The following is a 14,353-nucleotide window of genomic DNA, read 5'->3' on the forward strand; positions in this document are numbered from 1 at the left end:
GTCTGCATCTAGGGTGAGCATGCTCTGTGGTGTAGTCCTTTGTTTCTGGCTTTCTTACTCTCCCCACCATCCCTCTTGCAATTGGCTGAAACAGTCTGGTGTCTCTTTCCCCATTTGAATCTCATTGGTCCGTGCCATACCTGTGACTTGAAACAGCTGTATTTCAAAGGTCCGTCCAGGGCAGCCTTGCCCGGGCATCCCTTCGCTAAGGGCTCCAAGGCAAAGGGCAGCTCCCGATGAAGCAGCTCCTGTCTGTGTTTGCACATGTTTGCCTAGGAAGCCTGCAGCAGTCAACCAGCAGCAAATTCAAAGGTACGAGTGGGTCAGGGCAGGGGATACAGTAATTACTGTACTCCATTAACTGTTCCCACCCCTCGTATCTTCTTATTATCTTATTACTTTCTCTATTATTGAATACCTTCTTACGCTTAGCCTAAACTTCATAGGATAGTCATACCTGATACAGCCAATTGAATAGGGGTTCATGCTTTGACAGTCAAGTACCTAATAAGTACATATGTACCAAACACTAAGGAATAACCTACACTTAATCACACTCTGGTCTTAGAATTGTGAAACCTAAAAAGGTATCATATGTATGCACTTGGATGGATTATTTCAGAAGTAGGAGATGAGATGCACTTAGATGGATTTTTCAGGTGTGGGAGATGTGATGCATTTAGATGGATTTTTCAGGGGAGGGAGATGTGATGTCCTTGGATCGCTTTTTCGGCGGTGGGGGATGTGATGCACTTAGATGGATATTTCAGGGGTGGGAGATGTGAGGCGCTTGGATGAATTTTTCGGCGGTGGGGGATGTGATGCACTTAGATGGATTTTTCAGGGGGCAGATGTGATGCACTTGGATTGATTTTCAGGGGTGGGAGATGTGATGCACTTGAATGGATTTTTTGGCGGTGGGGGATGTGATGCACTTGGATGGATTTTTCAGGGGGCAGATGTGATGCACTTGGATTGATTTTCAGGGGTGGGAGATGTGATGCACTTGGATAGATTTTTCAGGGTTGGGAGATGTGATGTCCTTGGATGGATTTTTGGTGGTGGGGGATGTGATGCACTTAGATGGATATTTCAGGGGTGGGAGATGTGATGCACTTAGATGCATATTTTAGGGGTGGGAGATGTGATGCACTTTGAAGGATTTTTAGGGGTGGGAGATGTGATGCCCTTGTATGAATATTTCAGGGGTGGGTGATGTGATGCACTTAGATGGATATTTTAGAGGTGGGATATGTGATGCATCTAGATGGATTTTCGGTGGTGGGAAGTTTGATGCACTTGGATGGATATTTCAGGGGTGGGATATGTGATGCACTTAGAAGGATTTTTGGCAGTGGGAAGTGTGATGCACTTGGATGGATTTTTCGGTGGTAGGGGCTGTGATGCACTTAGATGGATATTTCATGGGTGGGATATATAATGAACTTAGATGGATTCCCAGGACGTTCCCCAACAATCTGTGCTAAAAACTCACTCCTGTGCATATGCTTCTCAAACTCTGAACTCCACACAACCATACCTCTACAGCACCACAATCTGCACGTACTTCACAACACTTCAACAGCAAAACAAACCACACATAATCCCGAACAACAGCACATGGTGGCTGACTCCAGAAAATTGAATTTATGCTCAGTGAACTGTGTTTCCGAATTGAAGCTGCCAACAGCACATCACAACTCGCATGCTCTTTTGCCGCTCACTCCTACTAACCACTCACCCTCCCTCCATGCATTACAGATCCGCCTGGGTGCCTAGGGACCACGCAGGTGGCAACCTTGCGCAGTATAAAAACCTTTAACATTAACACAATGGACTTGCCATTAGAGTGAGTGATGTAAAATAATGAAAAATCTTCAAAGTCCATATTTAATTGCTGGCAGGAAAATGTGTGATGTATTTGGAGTTTTAATATATTGGATAAGCAAATGTAATCAGTCATGTGCCCCAGTACCAATAATCTGATTTACCTGCAGGTGTCCCCCAACTATCCAATTCGGAAAAGTATATATTGAAGAGAAAAGTTATGATTTTCCAGTTCAATGCTTGTTCATTTAATTTTTATTTAATGTGATATAATTTATATATAAACTTTTCACATATAAATCAGATATAATCAACAGTACTAAAAGGATAAATATTATTGTACATACTTAATTGCACGTTAAAAACAAGTGATTTATCATAATATAATTAATTCATATTTCAGAAATGGTCACATACCAAAATCAACGTTCATAAAATCAATTGAGTTCAATAAAAGCATTTGCAATTATATCTTTATAAATTAGGTTTGTTATGCCTTCAGATTATGATATATATGTTGTGAAAGAACCAACATTAAGACGTATTACATTTCGATCGACTTTGGACAACCTCACACCAAACCCAGTAGAGTGCTATCTGCAATTCCTTATTCTTTGCATTTAAATAGTACTTCCAGAAAGACTCACTTTGTATGGATTCTAATTCATGAGCAAATTGTCCTAGATTGCACATGTAAGTAGGACCTAGCTCATTACATTCAGGTAAGAAGTGTTTCAACATGTTCAAATGTCGTCTTGTGCCACATCGTCTCTTATCCTAGATGTGACTGATCCCATAGCGACAGATCAGCTAAATCAAAAAGATTTGTTCTGGATCTTAAATACTGACTGGATCAAAATGTAAGCAATGTAGTGAAACATTCTAGTTTATATCTTTCTAAGATTTACTGTGTACAATCCCTTCTCAGTAAAGATATGTGACCAGTGGCTCAGGCTAGACAATGGAAACTCTGTGTTGGCCAATCTTCACAAATACTGACTTTCCTCTATTGGGTCTGTACTTAACAAATGTCACTATAGGGTACACGACTTCATTTTTGATCAGCTTACATTGGCTTCCTTATATGCCAGGAATCGCTCTGTCTCTGGTAATAGCTAAGTAAGAAACTGAAGTCTTTGGGCATGTCTAAAGGTTAAGGATAAAATAATGACTACATCTTGAAGTGTTCAAATGAAAGCAATCCAAACTTTACATAGTTTCGAAAATTATGTTTTCAAGTGGAACGCTATTTCTTGTGAGATTAGACCAAGCATGACTTCATAATTATCATTCAGAAATTGATGAAGACTCGACATGGTTATTCAAGAAATAACTGCAGCGTGTTTGTGTCTACTTAGCACTGGCTAATGTGAATAGTTAGTTTTGATTTGTTGCATGGATTTTCTCACATATCTCTCATTTTATTTGGTCAAATGTCTGCCTCCCGGGAACCAGAGGCTAATCTGAAATTCATCTCTCTCTCTTTCTCTCTCTCTCTCTCTCTCTTGCTCTCTCTCTCTCTCTTTCTCTTTCTCTCCTCTCCCAATCTCTCTCTCTCTCTCTCTTTTTCTCTCTCTTGCTCTCTCTTTCTCTTTCTCTCCTCTCCCAATCTCTCTCTCTCTCTCTCTCCTCTCTCTCCCTTTCTCACAGTCTACATTTCAAGCTTTCTCTCTCCCTTTCTTACCCTCTCTCTCTGACATTTTAGTAACTTTTCTTGGGGGAATGAAGGGCGGCGTTTGTGTAAGCACATTTCTCTCTCTCATTCAGCTCACATTCACGCCCCACTTCTCAACTCCCAATAGGATTCCAGCATTGTTTTGCATTGTGTTACTATGAAGCTTGGTTCCAAACGCTCTTGGGTACTCAAAAAAGTTGAAGTCAAGACCAAACCTCATGGATGAAGTTCACTCGTAAAGAACTATGTTTCGGAATGTTCTGCAACTTTTGGGTTAACGGATGTTTTGGACTACAGCTCCCATCAGTATTTACCAGCAAATTAAATTGTGGGGGATCATAGGACTTATAGTCCAAAACATCTGGAGAGCCACAGCATGCAGACCAGTGGTTTAGAGCAAGGTTCATCGAGGGCTTTAAAAAGCACTTTGGTGGTAAGGTGAGGAATACCAGAGTTGGAAAGTAGACACTTTTATTTCAACTTGGCCACTAAATAGAAATGTTTCTTCTTTCAAGTTCCGAATGCGCCATCCTATTTCAAGATTACGGACCCAACGCTCGACTCGCTAACTCTGGAATGGGCCCCCCCAATACACCCAAATGGAGTCTTGACGGAATATACATTGAAGTTCCAGCCAAGTAAGTGAACATCTAAATGTATTTCAGCACTGTAAACAATGAATTTTCGGAATGTGTTTACTGCCCAAGCATCTGGGACAGACTATTTGTGAGTAATGAAATGTGCATGAGCAAAAATCACCTCTGAAGTAACTCCTGGGGAACCCCTGAAAAGTTATCTGTGTCTTTCACCACTTTTAAAGTTTGATGACCTTCGAGTAAGAACGCAGCAGTTTTTTTTGTGGACTAGTCTAAACAAAATCACCCCCTCAAAGAACATACCCTCCTGCTCACCTATAACCACCCCATTCCTCCACAGCACCCCAACAAATAGAAAACACATTTTCTGTAGTAGAATAATTGTGAATTTGTCCCACTCTCCCACGCAGGGCTGTGGGGTTAAAGGGGAGTTACCAGGAAACAAATCAGTGTAGAAGTCAACATGATTATCTTAAACCACTTTCAAAATCTTACATGCGGCAACTATCAACACTTTAAACTAACAACACAAGTAATGCAAAGTTTTTTTGGTAAACTCCTCCTTCCATTTTATGTTAAAGACATACATATTTTCTGTTACTGAAGGATGCTTCTCCAGCATTGGATCTATCATCGATTCACTTGCTTGAATATTCCCCGTCGTCAGACTGGGAATCCTCGCAATTTAAATCATTTTATACTTAAGTAAATGTTTCCCTATAGGAAAAAGCTACACATAGGGCATGTGTAGCCCTTAACTTGTGCAGTCCCTCCACCTCATTTGGTATTTTTAGACCCTAACCAATGAGGTGGCAGGGCTTAAGCTCCACCCAATGCAGCCATCTTCAGATTGTTCACTGTGGTCACTGTGGTCTAACTGAACAAGGGAATCCTCTTGAGCTCTCTTAATTGTCTAAACCTTTGTCTTTCACTAACGGAGGGTAGTCTCCCATTACTGGAACTGTGCCTTCATTGGCATAGTGTTCCTGGACACAGGGCATCTTTCTTTTCCCACACAAAAAGTTGAGTTTTGGTTGCCTTCCTCTTTCCTCACGGCAGAGCCAGAAATGCACACTGCCAAGAAGAAGACCTCCCTTTTCAGGGACTGCAGCAAATATGGCAAGAGGGTGATTTTTATTAGGCACCCTCACAAAAATTGTATTTATTGCCTCTTTCCTCACAAGATTCAGTCTTGCAAAATGTTTCAGACCTTCTCTAAAAAGACTCTGGAGCACAGGCATATAAGACTTCTGTTACATTTGGAAAGCATGCAAATGGCTTCTGATGAATAATCTTCCAAAACTGCACCTCCCACTTCCACCATGCTAGCAGATTAGCAAGCTCCAAAGAGGAGGGCTTCATCAGTGGCAGGATGGAATCTCCACCTCCCAAGGTGAAGAAAAGGAGTGAGAAGTCTTCCCTGGGTCAGAAAAGACTCCCAAGGCCCTGCACACGGGGGATCATCATAAGAAAGGCATCTTCCTCTTCATCAGTGGAACAGTCGTCCACAGGGGCACAGTCCACGCCTAAACCTTCCCAACCGTCCAGGAGCGGCCTCCCGTCACCTATAACGCCTGGCCCACCGACAGGCAAATCGTCGTCAACCAAGAAATCCATGACCTCGTCGAGGAAAATCTTGTTGTTGAAACAGTCGTTGACAAAGCATTTGTCTAGGAAGCACTCGTCCATGAAGCATTCATCCATGACGCATCACTCGTCGATGACAACATCATTGTCGATGGACACGCTGTGCATGGACATCAATAAACAGCAGAAACAGGCCCCGCCGACTGCCACTCCATCGTCCACTGCAGCGGACATCATAGACAAGCCTCCTATCCACCTAATCCACCCAGAGAAGGAACTAGTTGCCCTGGAATCACAAACACCACAACTAGGAAATCATATTAGGATGAAAAATATTAGCATGCATACAGTGATTAATGTTTTTTATTGATACCATCCCAAATATACATTTCAAGTTTAGGTGACTATGGTTTTGGTTATATCTCTGTTGAAGTCATACTTAGCTTGTGTCTATAAATATGCCTATCACTGAGGATATGTAAGTCGGTCCTGTATAATGAGAGGTCTGCGTACGAGAAGAGGTGATGTATGTGTTATCTAAGACTGTGAGGGCACCCGGGACGCCAGTTCTTTGTTTGCCAGGTATGGGATGGAGGAGGAGAGACTGCTGCCAGACATGTTTTGGGACAGGTTGATCTCGGGACATGAGAGAGCTCTGACAGTGGCTGTGGTTCAGCTGCTCAGGAGAAGTGGCATCGTGATTTGATAAGAGAAAGGTTGCTTGGGCTCCAATAAGTTTGATTGTGTGCAAATTGTACTGGTTTTTAGGAACAACCACGAAATGATGATCGTAGTTGGTATCCCTTTTATTATGTTTAAATGTTAAGGTATTTCATTTCTGATCTTGAATTTTTTGTTGTTGTTGTATTTAATGTTTTATCAAAATGTACATAGTAATTCATTGTATATTCCCTTCTCTGTTGTTTTTTTCCTCTATTAGGTTATTATGGGATGTTTTATGAATACGTTTTATTAATGTTTTCTCCGTTTTTTGTAAAAGGTTCTAGTAGCAAAATACAAATAGACAAATAAATTAAAAAAAGGAATCTATGTGTTATCTAAAACCGGGACGGTACCTAGTACAGCATGGTTTAGTTCAGGGCTGTTCATCTCTGGGCCTCGAGGGCTGGAATCCTGACGGGTTTTCAGGCTGTCCCTCATTAATATTAACAAGGACACATTTGCATACATTTAGAATCGTTGAATGCAAATGTATCATTTATATTAATGAGGGGTATGCAGAAAACCCGGCATGGATCCGGCCCACGAGGTCTGGAGTTGGACAGTCATTCGACATTCAGAGTTTTTGCTTCCAATCAGACAATATCGATCACACTATTTTTTGGACATTGAGCACAAAGGACGGCCAATGGAAAGTGGGGATGAACACAGGGAACATGCACAACAAAGGCACAGAAAAGCTAAACCTCTCCTGATAAAGGGATGTCCTAAGTAATTATAACAATAATATGTCTGCAATCCTGTTTATATTTGCTGTGGTCTAGGTGAGCGTAGTTTAAAAAAAAAGTCATAGTTACATCACTCCACACACAAGTTTCAAAATGTGTGCATGCTTTAATTACCAAAATCTGAGGAGGATTAAAGCTGCACTCAGGCAGGAGTAATACTGCCCGAACAGTTCTAAAGAATAGGAAAATGGACAACAGTTTTGTTGTCGCAATCCATCCCATGTATTCCATGACTCCTTGTTAATCTTGTTTAAATTAATTTTAAAAGGCCCGTCATTGACATATTTACCTCTGTATCGTCCCACATCTAGAAACCAGATTTGTGACCCAGAGACTTAGTAGCCACTTAGAAAACCTCCTCCCCCAAAATCTCCTACCTCTGACACCATAATGCAGCGACATGGCAGAAGAATCTGGGCCAGCTGGACAAAGGCCCGCAATACTACTTGACCCCTGCAGGGGTAAGAGGAACTAACTGCACTCCGCCTTCCTTCCTTAGTAACATCAGCAAAAGGCCTCTGATGTACATTAGTGCACCCCCGGATATTGGTAGAACATTTCAGTACTGAGATACTATAATCATTGATTATCTACCAATCATATGTTAACAATCATATATTGTTACATAAGCAACAACAATTGTTTGTGCAAGCATAACACCATCAGTTGCTTCTTCGGGTGGTTGTATGATAATCATCAATGTTCTGCCCAATATTATTCGTCTATGTCAAGATACCATTTTTCTTCAATATTGTGGTGTTTGTGCTTTATTTAAATGTGAACTAATTTTGCAATCTGTAATACTCTGTTATTGTCTATACTTGTTTCAAAATGTGTACTCATACTACTCAAATTTGCTATTTTTTCTGTCTGAACTTAGAGGGAATTAATCTGATATTGCAATTTTCCAAACATGCATGTGTTGAGTCGGGTCAGAACAAGAATATCTAACATTTCATGGGGTTGGGCCACGGACCTGCCACCTGCGGCTCTCCAGATGTTTTGGACTATGACTCCCAGGATCCCTCACCACTGGTTATGTTTGCAATGGCTGATGATAGTTGTAGTCCAAAACATAAGGAGAGCCAAGGATTGCAGACGCCTGCAACTTTGAGTCTAAGCCACTCTTAAAGGGGACCTTGCTGGCAAATATACATTGATCATTTTGAATTGACCAAGTCTGTCTTTTTCCCCCAACACAGTAAACAGCACCCATGAATTAGGCCCTCAGATAGAGGTCAGAATTCCTGCCAACGAGACCAGTCTGATCCTAAGAAATCTAAACTACAGTACTCGGTACAAGTTCTACTTCTATGCCCACACGTCTGTGGGAGCAGGAAATCAAATAACGGAGGAAGCCGTCACAATTATGGATGAAGGTAAGACGGGTATGTACAAAAGAGCTTTAAAAAGCACAATCTTTCTTTTTTAATTTTCAAACATTTGTAATCAATCATTGTATGAGAGGAAACGTACTGCATTCTAGCGCACCTTCACTGCAAAGTGTTGATTGTAGTAAGGGCATTGTTAAAGGAAGAGGCTAAGACGTTGTAGAAGAAACGGCATAGACAGGGTAGGGCCTGAGCGGCCAAGGACCACCCAAAATCTGTAAATGCGGATCTCAGTAGCACTTTGTGGACATTTACAGATGTTATTGTCACTGTGGTGGGCCCAACTACATTAGCATCAGTACAACGTCCTTTCATCGCGTTATGAAATTCCACTGGGTTTTTCTCTGCAGATATTTTAAGGAAAAAACTCATTGAATTTTTTAGGGGGAGTTAGAAAAGAATATATATATATGGGGTGTTGGTATTCAGGAATAGATAAAAAAAATTCAAGGGGATGGGGGCTCAGGGTGGGAATCCACCCAAAAATAAAAATAAAAATTCAAGGGGATGGGGGACTCAGGGTGGGAAACCCACCCAAAAATAAAAAATAAAAAAATTATTTTATTTTTTTCGTTAAACTATCCACGGATCAAAAAACAACAAAACTTCATCCCGCGATGAAATGAAATGGAACCATTAACATCAGGCCCCACTTGTTAGACAATCCTGGTTACGCTTCTGTGTAGAAGAGCCAACGTGTGATCAATTATGCCACCTTGGCTGCATTGTGTAACTGCAATGTTTTTTCAAAAATGGAAGGGCATCTTAGGTGACATGGTCTTACGCATCCCTTTTCGGTCATTAATAGTATTACGCATATTGTTTTGCGCCAAAGGCAAATATCAATTGTACCTGCTGTAATTCTCTAGATCACTTTTATGATGAGTGGGTCATAGCTCTCCAGAATCTAAAATGGTGGGGGCCATGTGCGCAGCAAATTCTGCCCATCGCTGTGTGGTCCCCGTTCGTTGCTGCACATGAACGGATAATGGTCCGATCGGCATGGCATCCATTGTCAAATCTGAGCTGCGTCCAACCACTTAAAGTTGTCTATGAACAGTCCAGGCTTTAAGCTGCATTCACGCAGCTAATATCTAATCTCAAACATAGTTGGGGATGGCTGCATGTTCGTATGCACGTTAATATAAGGGAACACATTTATATTATTTCTGGAGAAATGTACACTTTCTGGTACTACTTAAAAGAAAGTACTTGGCGTGAAAGAAAACCCACATTGCTAGACATTCTGCACCCAATCTTGCCAGAAAGCAACATGTGTTGAAGAGTAAAACGTAAAGGGGCACAAGCATGCATATGGATATAGAAGCGTTGGATGAAATCAGTGGTTGAATCTTACATAAGAGAATCAAACAAATATATACTGTGACAAAGTCCCCCGCCTTGGTACCTTTGGCATAGCCGGGGATCATCACAAAATCAGCCTTTTCATTTAAGGGGGGGACCGTTCCCATTCACTACACACTGCTTCGGTGCATTTCAACATTGTTAAAACTCCACCTGGAACATCACAGAAGTCATTTCAGAACATAAAAGGGTAATTCGATGAGTCAGGGAGTCCTGTGGATACAACGTTGCAAGCATGCAACTTCCCAACAGGGAATTTATCTTTTGGAATCCAAAATGTTTCCCTCTTCGGAGGTTAGCTCAGGGGCAACGTGCTCGCCTTAGAAGCAAGACGACAGGGAGGACCACAGGTTCGATCCCCAGTTTCGCACTTAGAAACCTCTGTGTATTAAGTGTGTTATAAATAACCTATCATATCTCAGAAGCGTGTTTCAGGCCAGTTATACATTTTGTCCCATCCCCAATGTCTATGACATTCGTGGAGGCACTAGGGGGCCGTAACAAAAGTCATATGTCGATCAGAGAGCACAGGTGCAGACCCTTAACAGAAATCCCACCCAGTGGGAGGAGGGAGATCCCTGTAAAACCCAGGCAGCCCATTCTGACCGGGTGTATTCTTGGAGTAGGAGTTTGGCGAGAGCAGGTGGAGTTTGCAGAGAGAGGATTGGGGGAGTTTGGAGCAGGGAGATTACAGGAGCTTGGAGGCGAAACTGCAGCTAGAAGGAGAAGGTGCAATATTATTGACAAGCACAGAGAGGTTACGGAGGAGGTAAAAGAGATTGAAGACCAAAGGGTGAGAAAGAGAAGGGTTTGTGAATCCAGAGTGGGGAAGGAGGTGGATGAGTCGTTGATGAGACCCAAGTAGGAAACGGGGCTGGAAGGAAGGGTTGTGAAGCCAGAAAGGGACACATGTGGAAGGAGATGTGAACCAAAGGGGTGTGACGAGGTGGGAGGAGAGCTTTTGAAGTCAAAGGATGAGAAGGAGGTGGAAGGGGGAGTTTGTGAGACCAGAAGGGAGGAACGAGGCAGCTATAAAGAGCAGAAGTCAAGTGGAAGATCAAGGTTGTGGAGAAAATGGGGACCAGATGGAGAAAGGAAGTTGGAGATAAAGTATATCCAGAAGATGTTGTGAGTAGAGAAGAAACCAGATATGGAGTATATCCAGAGGTTGTTAGTTTAGAGATACGAGCAGAGGCAGATGTCATTAAGAGAACGAGGTTGGGAGGAGAGAGAAGGCCAGAGACAAAGCCTATCAAGAGGAGAAGGTTGGGAATAGTGCGGAGACTGAAGGCAGACTCGTTCGGGAGGGGAGGTTTAGTGCAGAGATGTGACTGGTAGTGGAGAACAGGAAGGGGAAGCGATAGGGAGAGGTGAGAATGCTGTTGGCAACGAAAGACAGGAGGATGAAGTTAGGAAAATCCAGGAGACCGGTAGTGAAGAATATTAAAATGAGCCGGGGAGAATGTAGGGGAGGTTGATTGTCAGGAACATTAGGTTGAGGAGGTGGAACTCCAAGAAGAAAAAGTTGGAGAACAACATCGAAAGGAGATGGTGAAGTGTTGGAAGTGCATGGAGTGAGATGGGATCTTGACAAAGAGAGAGGTCATACGAGGTAAGAAGTGAGTCTGGGTAGAAGAGCAAGCAGACGACAGAGAGTGGACAGTGAAAAAGAGAGGATAGAGAGGTGAAACTAAAAGGAAATTAAGCAGTGGAATGAGACTATTAAGAAGGATCATTAGAGGGAGGAGGTAAACCAGACAGAGTAGGAAGGTTCAACCTGTGGAAGCTGATAGAGGTGGGAGTGGAACGAGAGGGTTAGGAACTTACAGCAAGTTTATAGAGGAGCAGGGGCAGGGAGAAAGGAAAGGCGTAAGCCTTGGTTTGACAGGGGAGAGGACCCAGTGCCAGAAGTCCAGCTCCCTGCCAAACTTAATATACCAGCGCCACAGACGGGCATTAGCTGACTGAAGAAGCCTATTACAGGGTCTGCTGTGTTAGTAGGACACAGCCGGACCTGCAGACAGGAGTCGGACTTTGTTGCAGAAAGTAGGGATCCTAAAACGTCCAACTAAAATGGATCTGTTTGGGTTTTCTTTTTGAACCTTTGCTTTAACTGGCGCATATTTATGACCTTGGGACCATAATAATGTGTGAGGGACTGAAACTGAGAGCTCAAGTCTCAGGGAGGGCATTCTTGGAATAGGAGACCCCAAGACTTAAGTTTTCTCTATATTTCTGCGCTTATGATTTTGGTCCACCTTGTGTAAAGGCCACAAATAAAGTCTGGTGTTTAATTTTGTAATTCCGGGTTGTGCTTCATTGTGACACTTTTTTGCTACCTGGTAAATACCCCTCGATTTGCCCCTGTGGGGAGATATGTTGCAATACATATGTCCAACTATTTGCTTGCCAGATTCACTCTGTGGTTTATCACTGTTTTAAAACACATTCAGAACTGATTAGTGTGTTAAAATATTGGAGCAAGAGAGCCACAGCTTGAATCTGACAAGTAAACACCGATGAATGGGCGCATTGCGATGTGTCTCCTACAGAGGCAAACTAGGGACTCGTTTTGGGGATGAACTGAGATTGTTTTTAAAGGTCTGTTGCTGTTCTGCAAGGTTCAACAGGTGATTATTTCAGTGTTTGAAAGTGTACCTGGATCATCCACACGAATTACCAGCAAAGCACTCAGTGAATTATTTGTTTTTGTCATATGTTCTAACATTTATTCCAGCATGTACACAATTTCTCTAATACACTAACTTTTTCTGTCTGCCTTTGAATTCCTAACTACTCCCCTAACAATGTGTTGTTTTGTTGTGCTATATCTAACCACTTGGGGTTCCCTCCTTCCGCTAAACCGGATCTGACCTAGGTGCTGGCCAAGGTAAAATTGACATTTGCATGACTTTGCTTCTTACATGTGTGAATTATTTCTGTTTTGCATTTCACAAGATCTGCGGAGAATGACATGCTACAGGTTACATGCTACAGGTTAATAACGGTGAGCAGAGTGTGCCCAAAATTAAAACTATCCATGCAGTCTGAAAAAGGGGCGCCGCGTTTAAAGGGGGGCGGAAATAAAATGTGTCGCAAAAGCCAAGTTTGTCTTTCTTATATGTATCACTGATGTACACATTAAGAGGCAAAATCAATGGCAAAGCACCAGTGCTCAAGCAAGAGATTAAAAGGCAGCGCTCTTAGTCCTTGTGAAGCCATCATCCTGGGCAAATGCCGTAGAGCGACTCTAGCAGGGCCACAACATCAGTGCCTCTTAAGAGGCAGCTTTCTGTGGGCACAGGGGAGGGTCTACCTCTGTGGACCTGGAACCTCTGAAAATGAGCAAATGTGGAGGAGCGGCAAGACGATTGGAGATATTGGTGTCATTGAAAAGTAGCATTAAAAACCAGCGGTGGAGAGGACACGTTGGACTCTACTTGGAGAAAACGTATATTCCTGGATACTTGCAGTAGACATGACGAATGCTTGTAACAAATCAGAAGAGATGGTATCATTACGAAAAGACTTGGCAAATCTACTAGATTAATAATGAGCTTTTTGATACACACATTTGATTATTTCTGGGGATTAGCAATAATGATCATTTTAAAAAAATTGACCGGTTATTACCATTATGCTTTTATAAAGAAATGTTATGAATGTGAAGAGACTGGAGTCCAATGTTTAGGATTTCCTTGTGGATATAGGGATTAGTTGGGGTCGGAGTAGTAATGTCATCATCATATAACTTTATTTCGGCCATCAAAGTACATCCTAACACAAAACATTGACTTAAATGCCATAATACATCATATAATCATGTCAAAAGAAAATAAGGAAAAAGGGCAGTGGCCAAAGGCCAGCTAAGGTAAGTAACTCACAAGCAGGGAAAATCCCTTGTTTACAATCAAGGCCCAACAAGCCCCAACCCACAGCAGCTACTAATTAGCCCTGTCTCCAGGGGTATAAGGTTTGCACCAGATAAAACGGGGCCGGTCAGGTTACTTCCAGTCGGGCCAACAGGTCCTGGGTAAGGATACGGAATAATTGCAATCCAACTATTGGGAATCCAACCATGGCTCCCTGATCTTCCCAGGACATCCTTGGTCATTCTCTGCTCCCAAAGGTCCAGTTTTATAGAGTCACAATGAGTAGTAATATGTAAGGGGAAGATTTCAGAACAAGCTGATTGCACACATGGATTCATAGACTGACCACAGCGGCGGCATCCTCTCGGGGCTTGTGCACGTGAGTCATGTGAGCATGAGGTAGAGATGGGGCAACAGCGAGTGTCCCAGGAAGATAACCTGGGAAAGGAGGGGGATACCACTGAAGAATTTGTATCTGTATTGGCAGAGAGCTGGCAGGTTTTGGAGTCCCTGTGCATCTGGTCAGGAAGAGTTGGGGGAGTGCCCCAGAAGGCTAGCTGGATGCAGGGCA

At 42.5% G+C, this 14,353-nt stretch overlaps 1 protein-coding gene across 25 annotated transcripts in view; it reads left to right on the top strand.

Annotated features, from left to right (window-relative positions):
- NRCAM (neuronal cell adhesion molecule) overlaps positions 1-14,353 on the top strand; it is a 731,897-nt gene that overhangs the window by 659,633 nt on the left and 57,911 nt on the right. For 16 of the 25 annotated variants that reach the window (XM_069627974.1, XM_069627972.1, XM_069627964.1 and 13 more), the window contains 2 exons: positions 4,018-4,140; positions 8,357-8,542. In XM_069627974.1, coding sequence (XP_069484075.1) covers positions 4,018-4,140; positions 8,357-8,542 — 309 coding nt within the window. The remainder of the gene's footprint in view (positions 1-4,017; positions 4,141-8,356; positions 8,543-14,353) is intronic. The other 9 variants (XM_069627975.1, XM_069627973.1, XM_069627971.1 and 6 more) reach the window with 1 other exon arrangement.

The sequence above is a fragment of the Ambystoma mexicanum genome, chromosome 12 (assembly GCF_040938575.1).
Source record: "Ambystoma mexicanum isolate Mex_15411 chromosome 12, UKY_AmexF1_1, whole genome shotgun sequence".
Taxonomy (NCBI): domain Eukaryota; kingdom Metazoa; phylum Chordata; class Amphibia; order Caudata; family Ambystomatidae; genus Ambystoma; species Ambystoma mexicanum.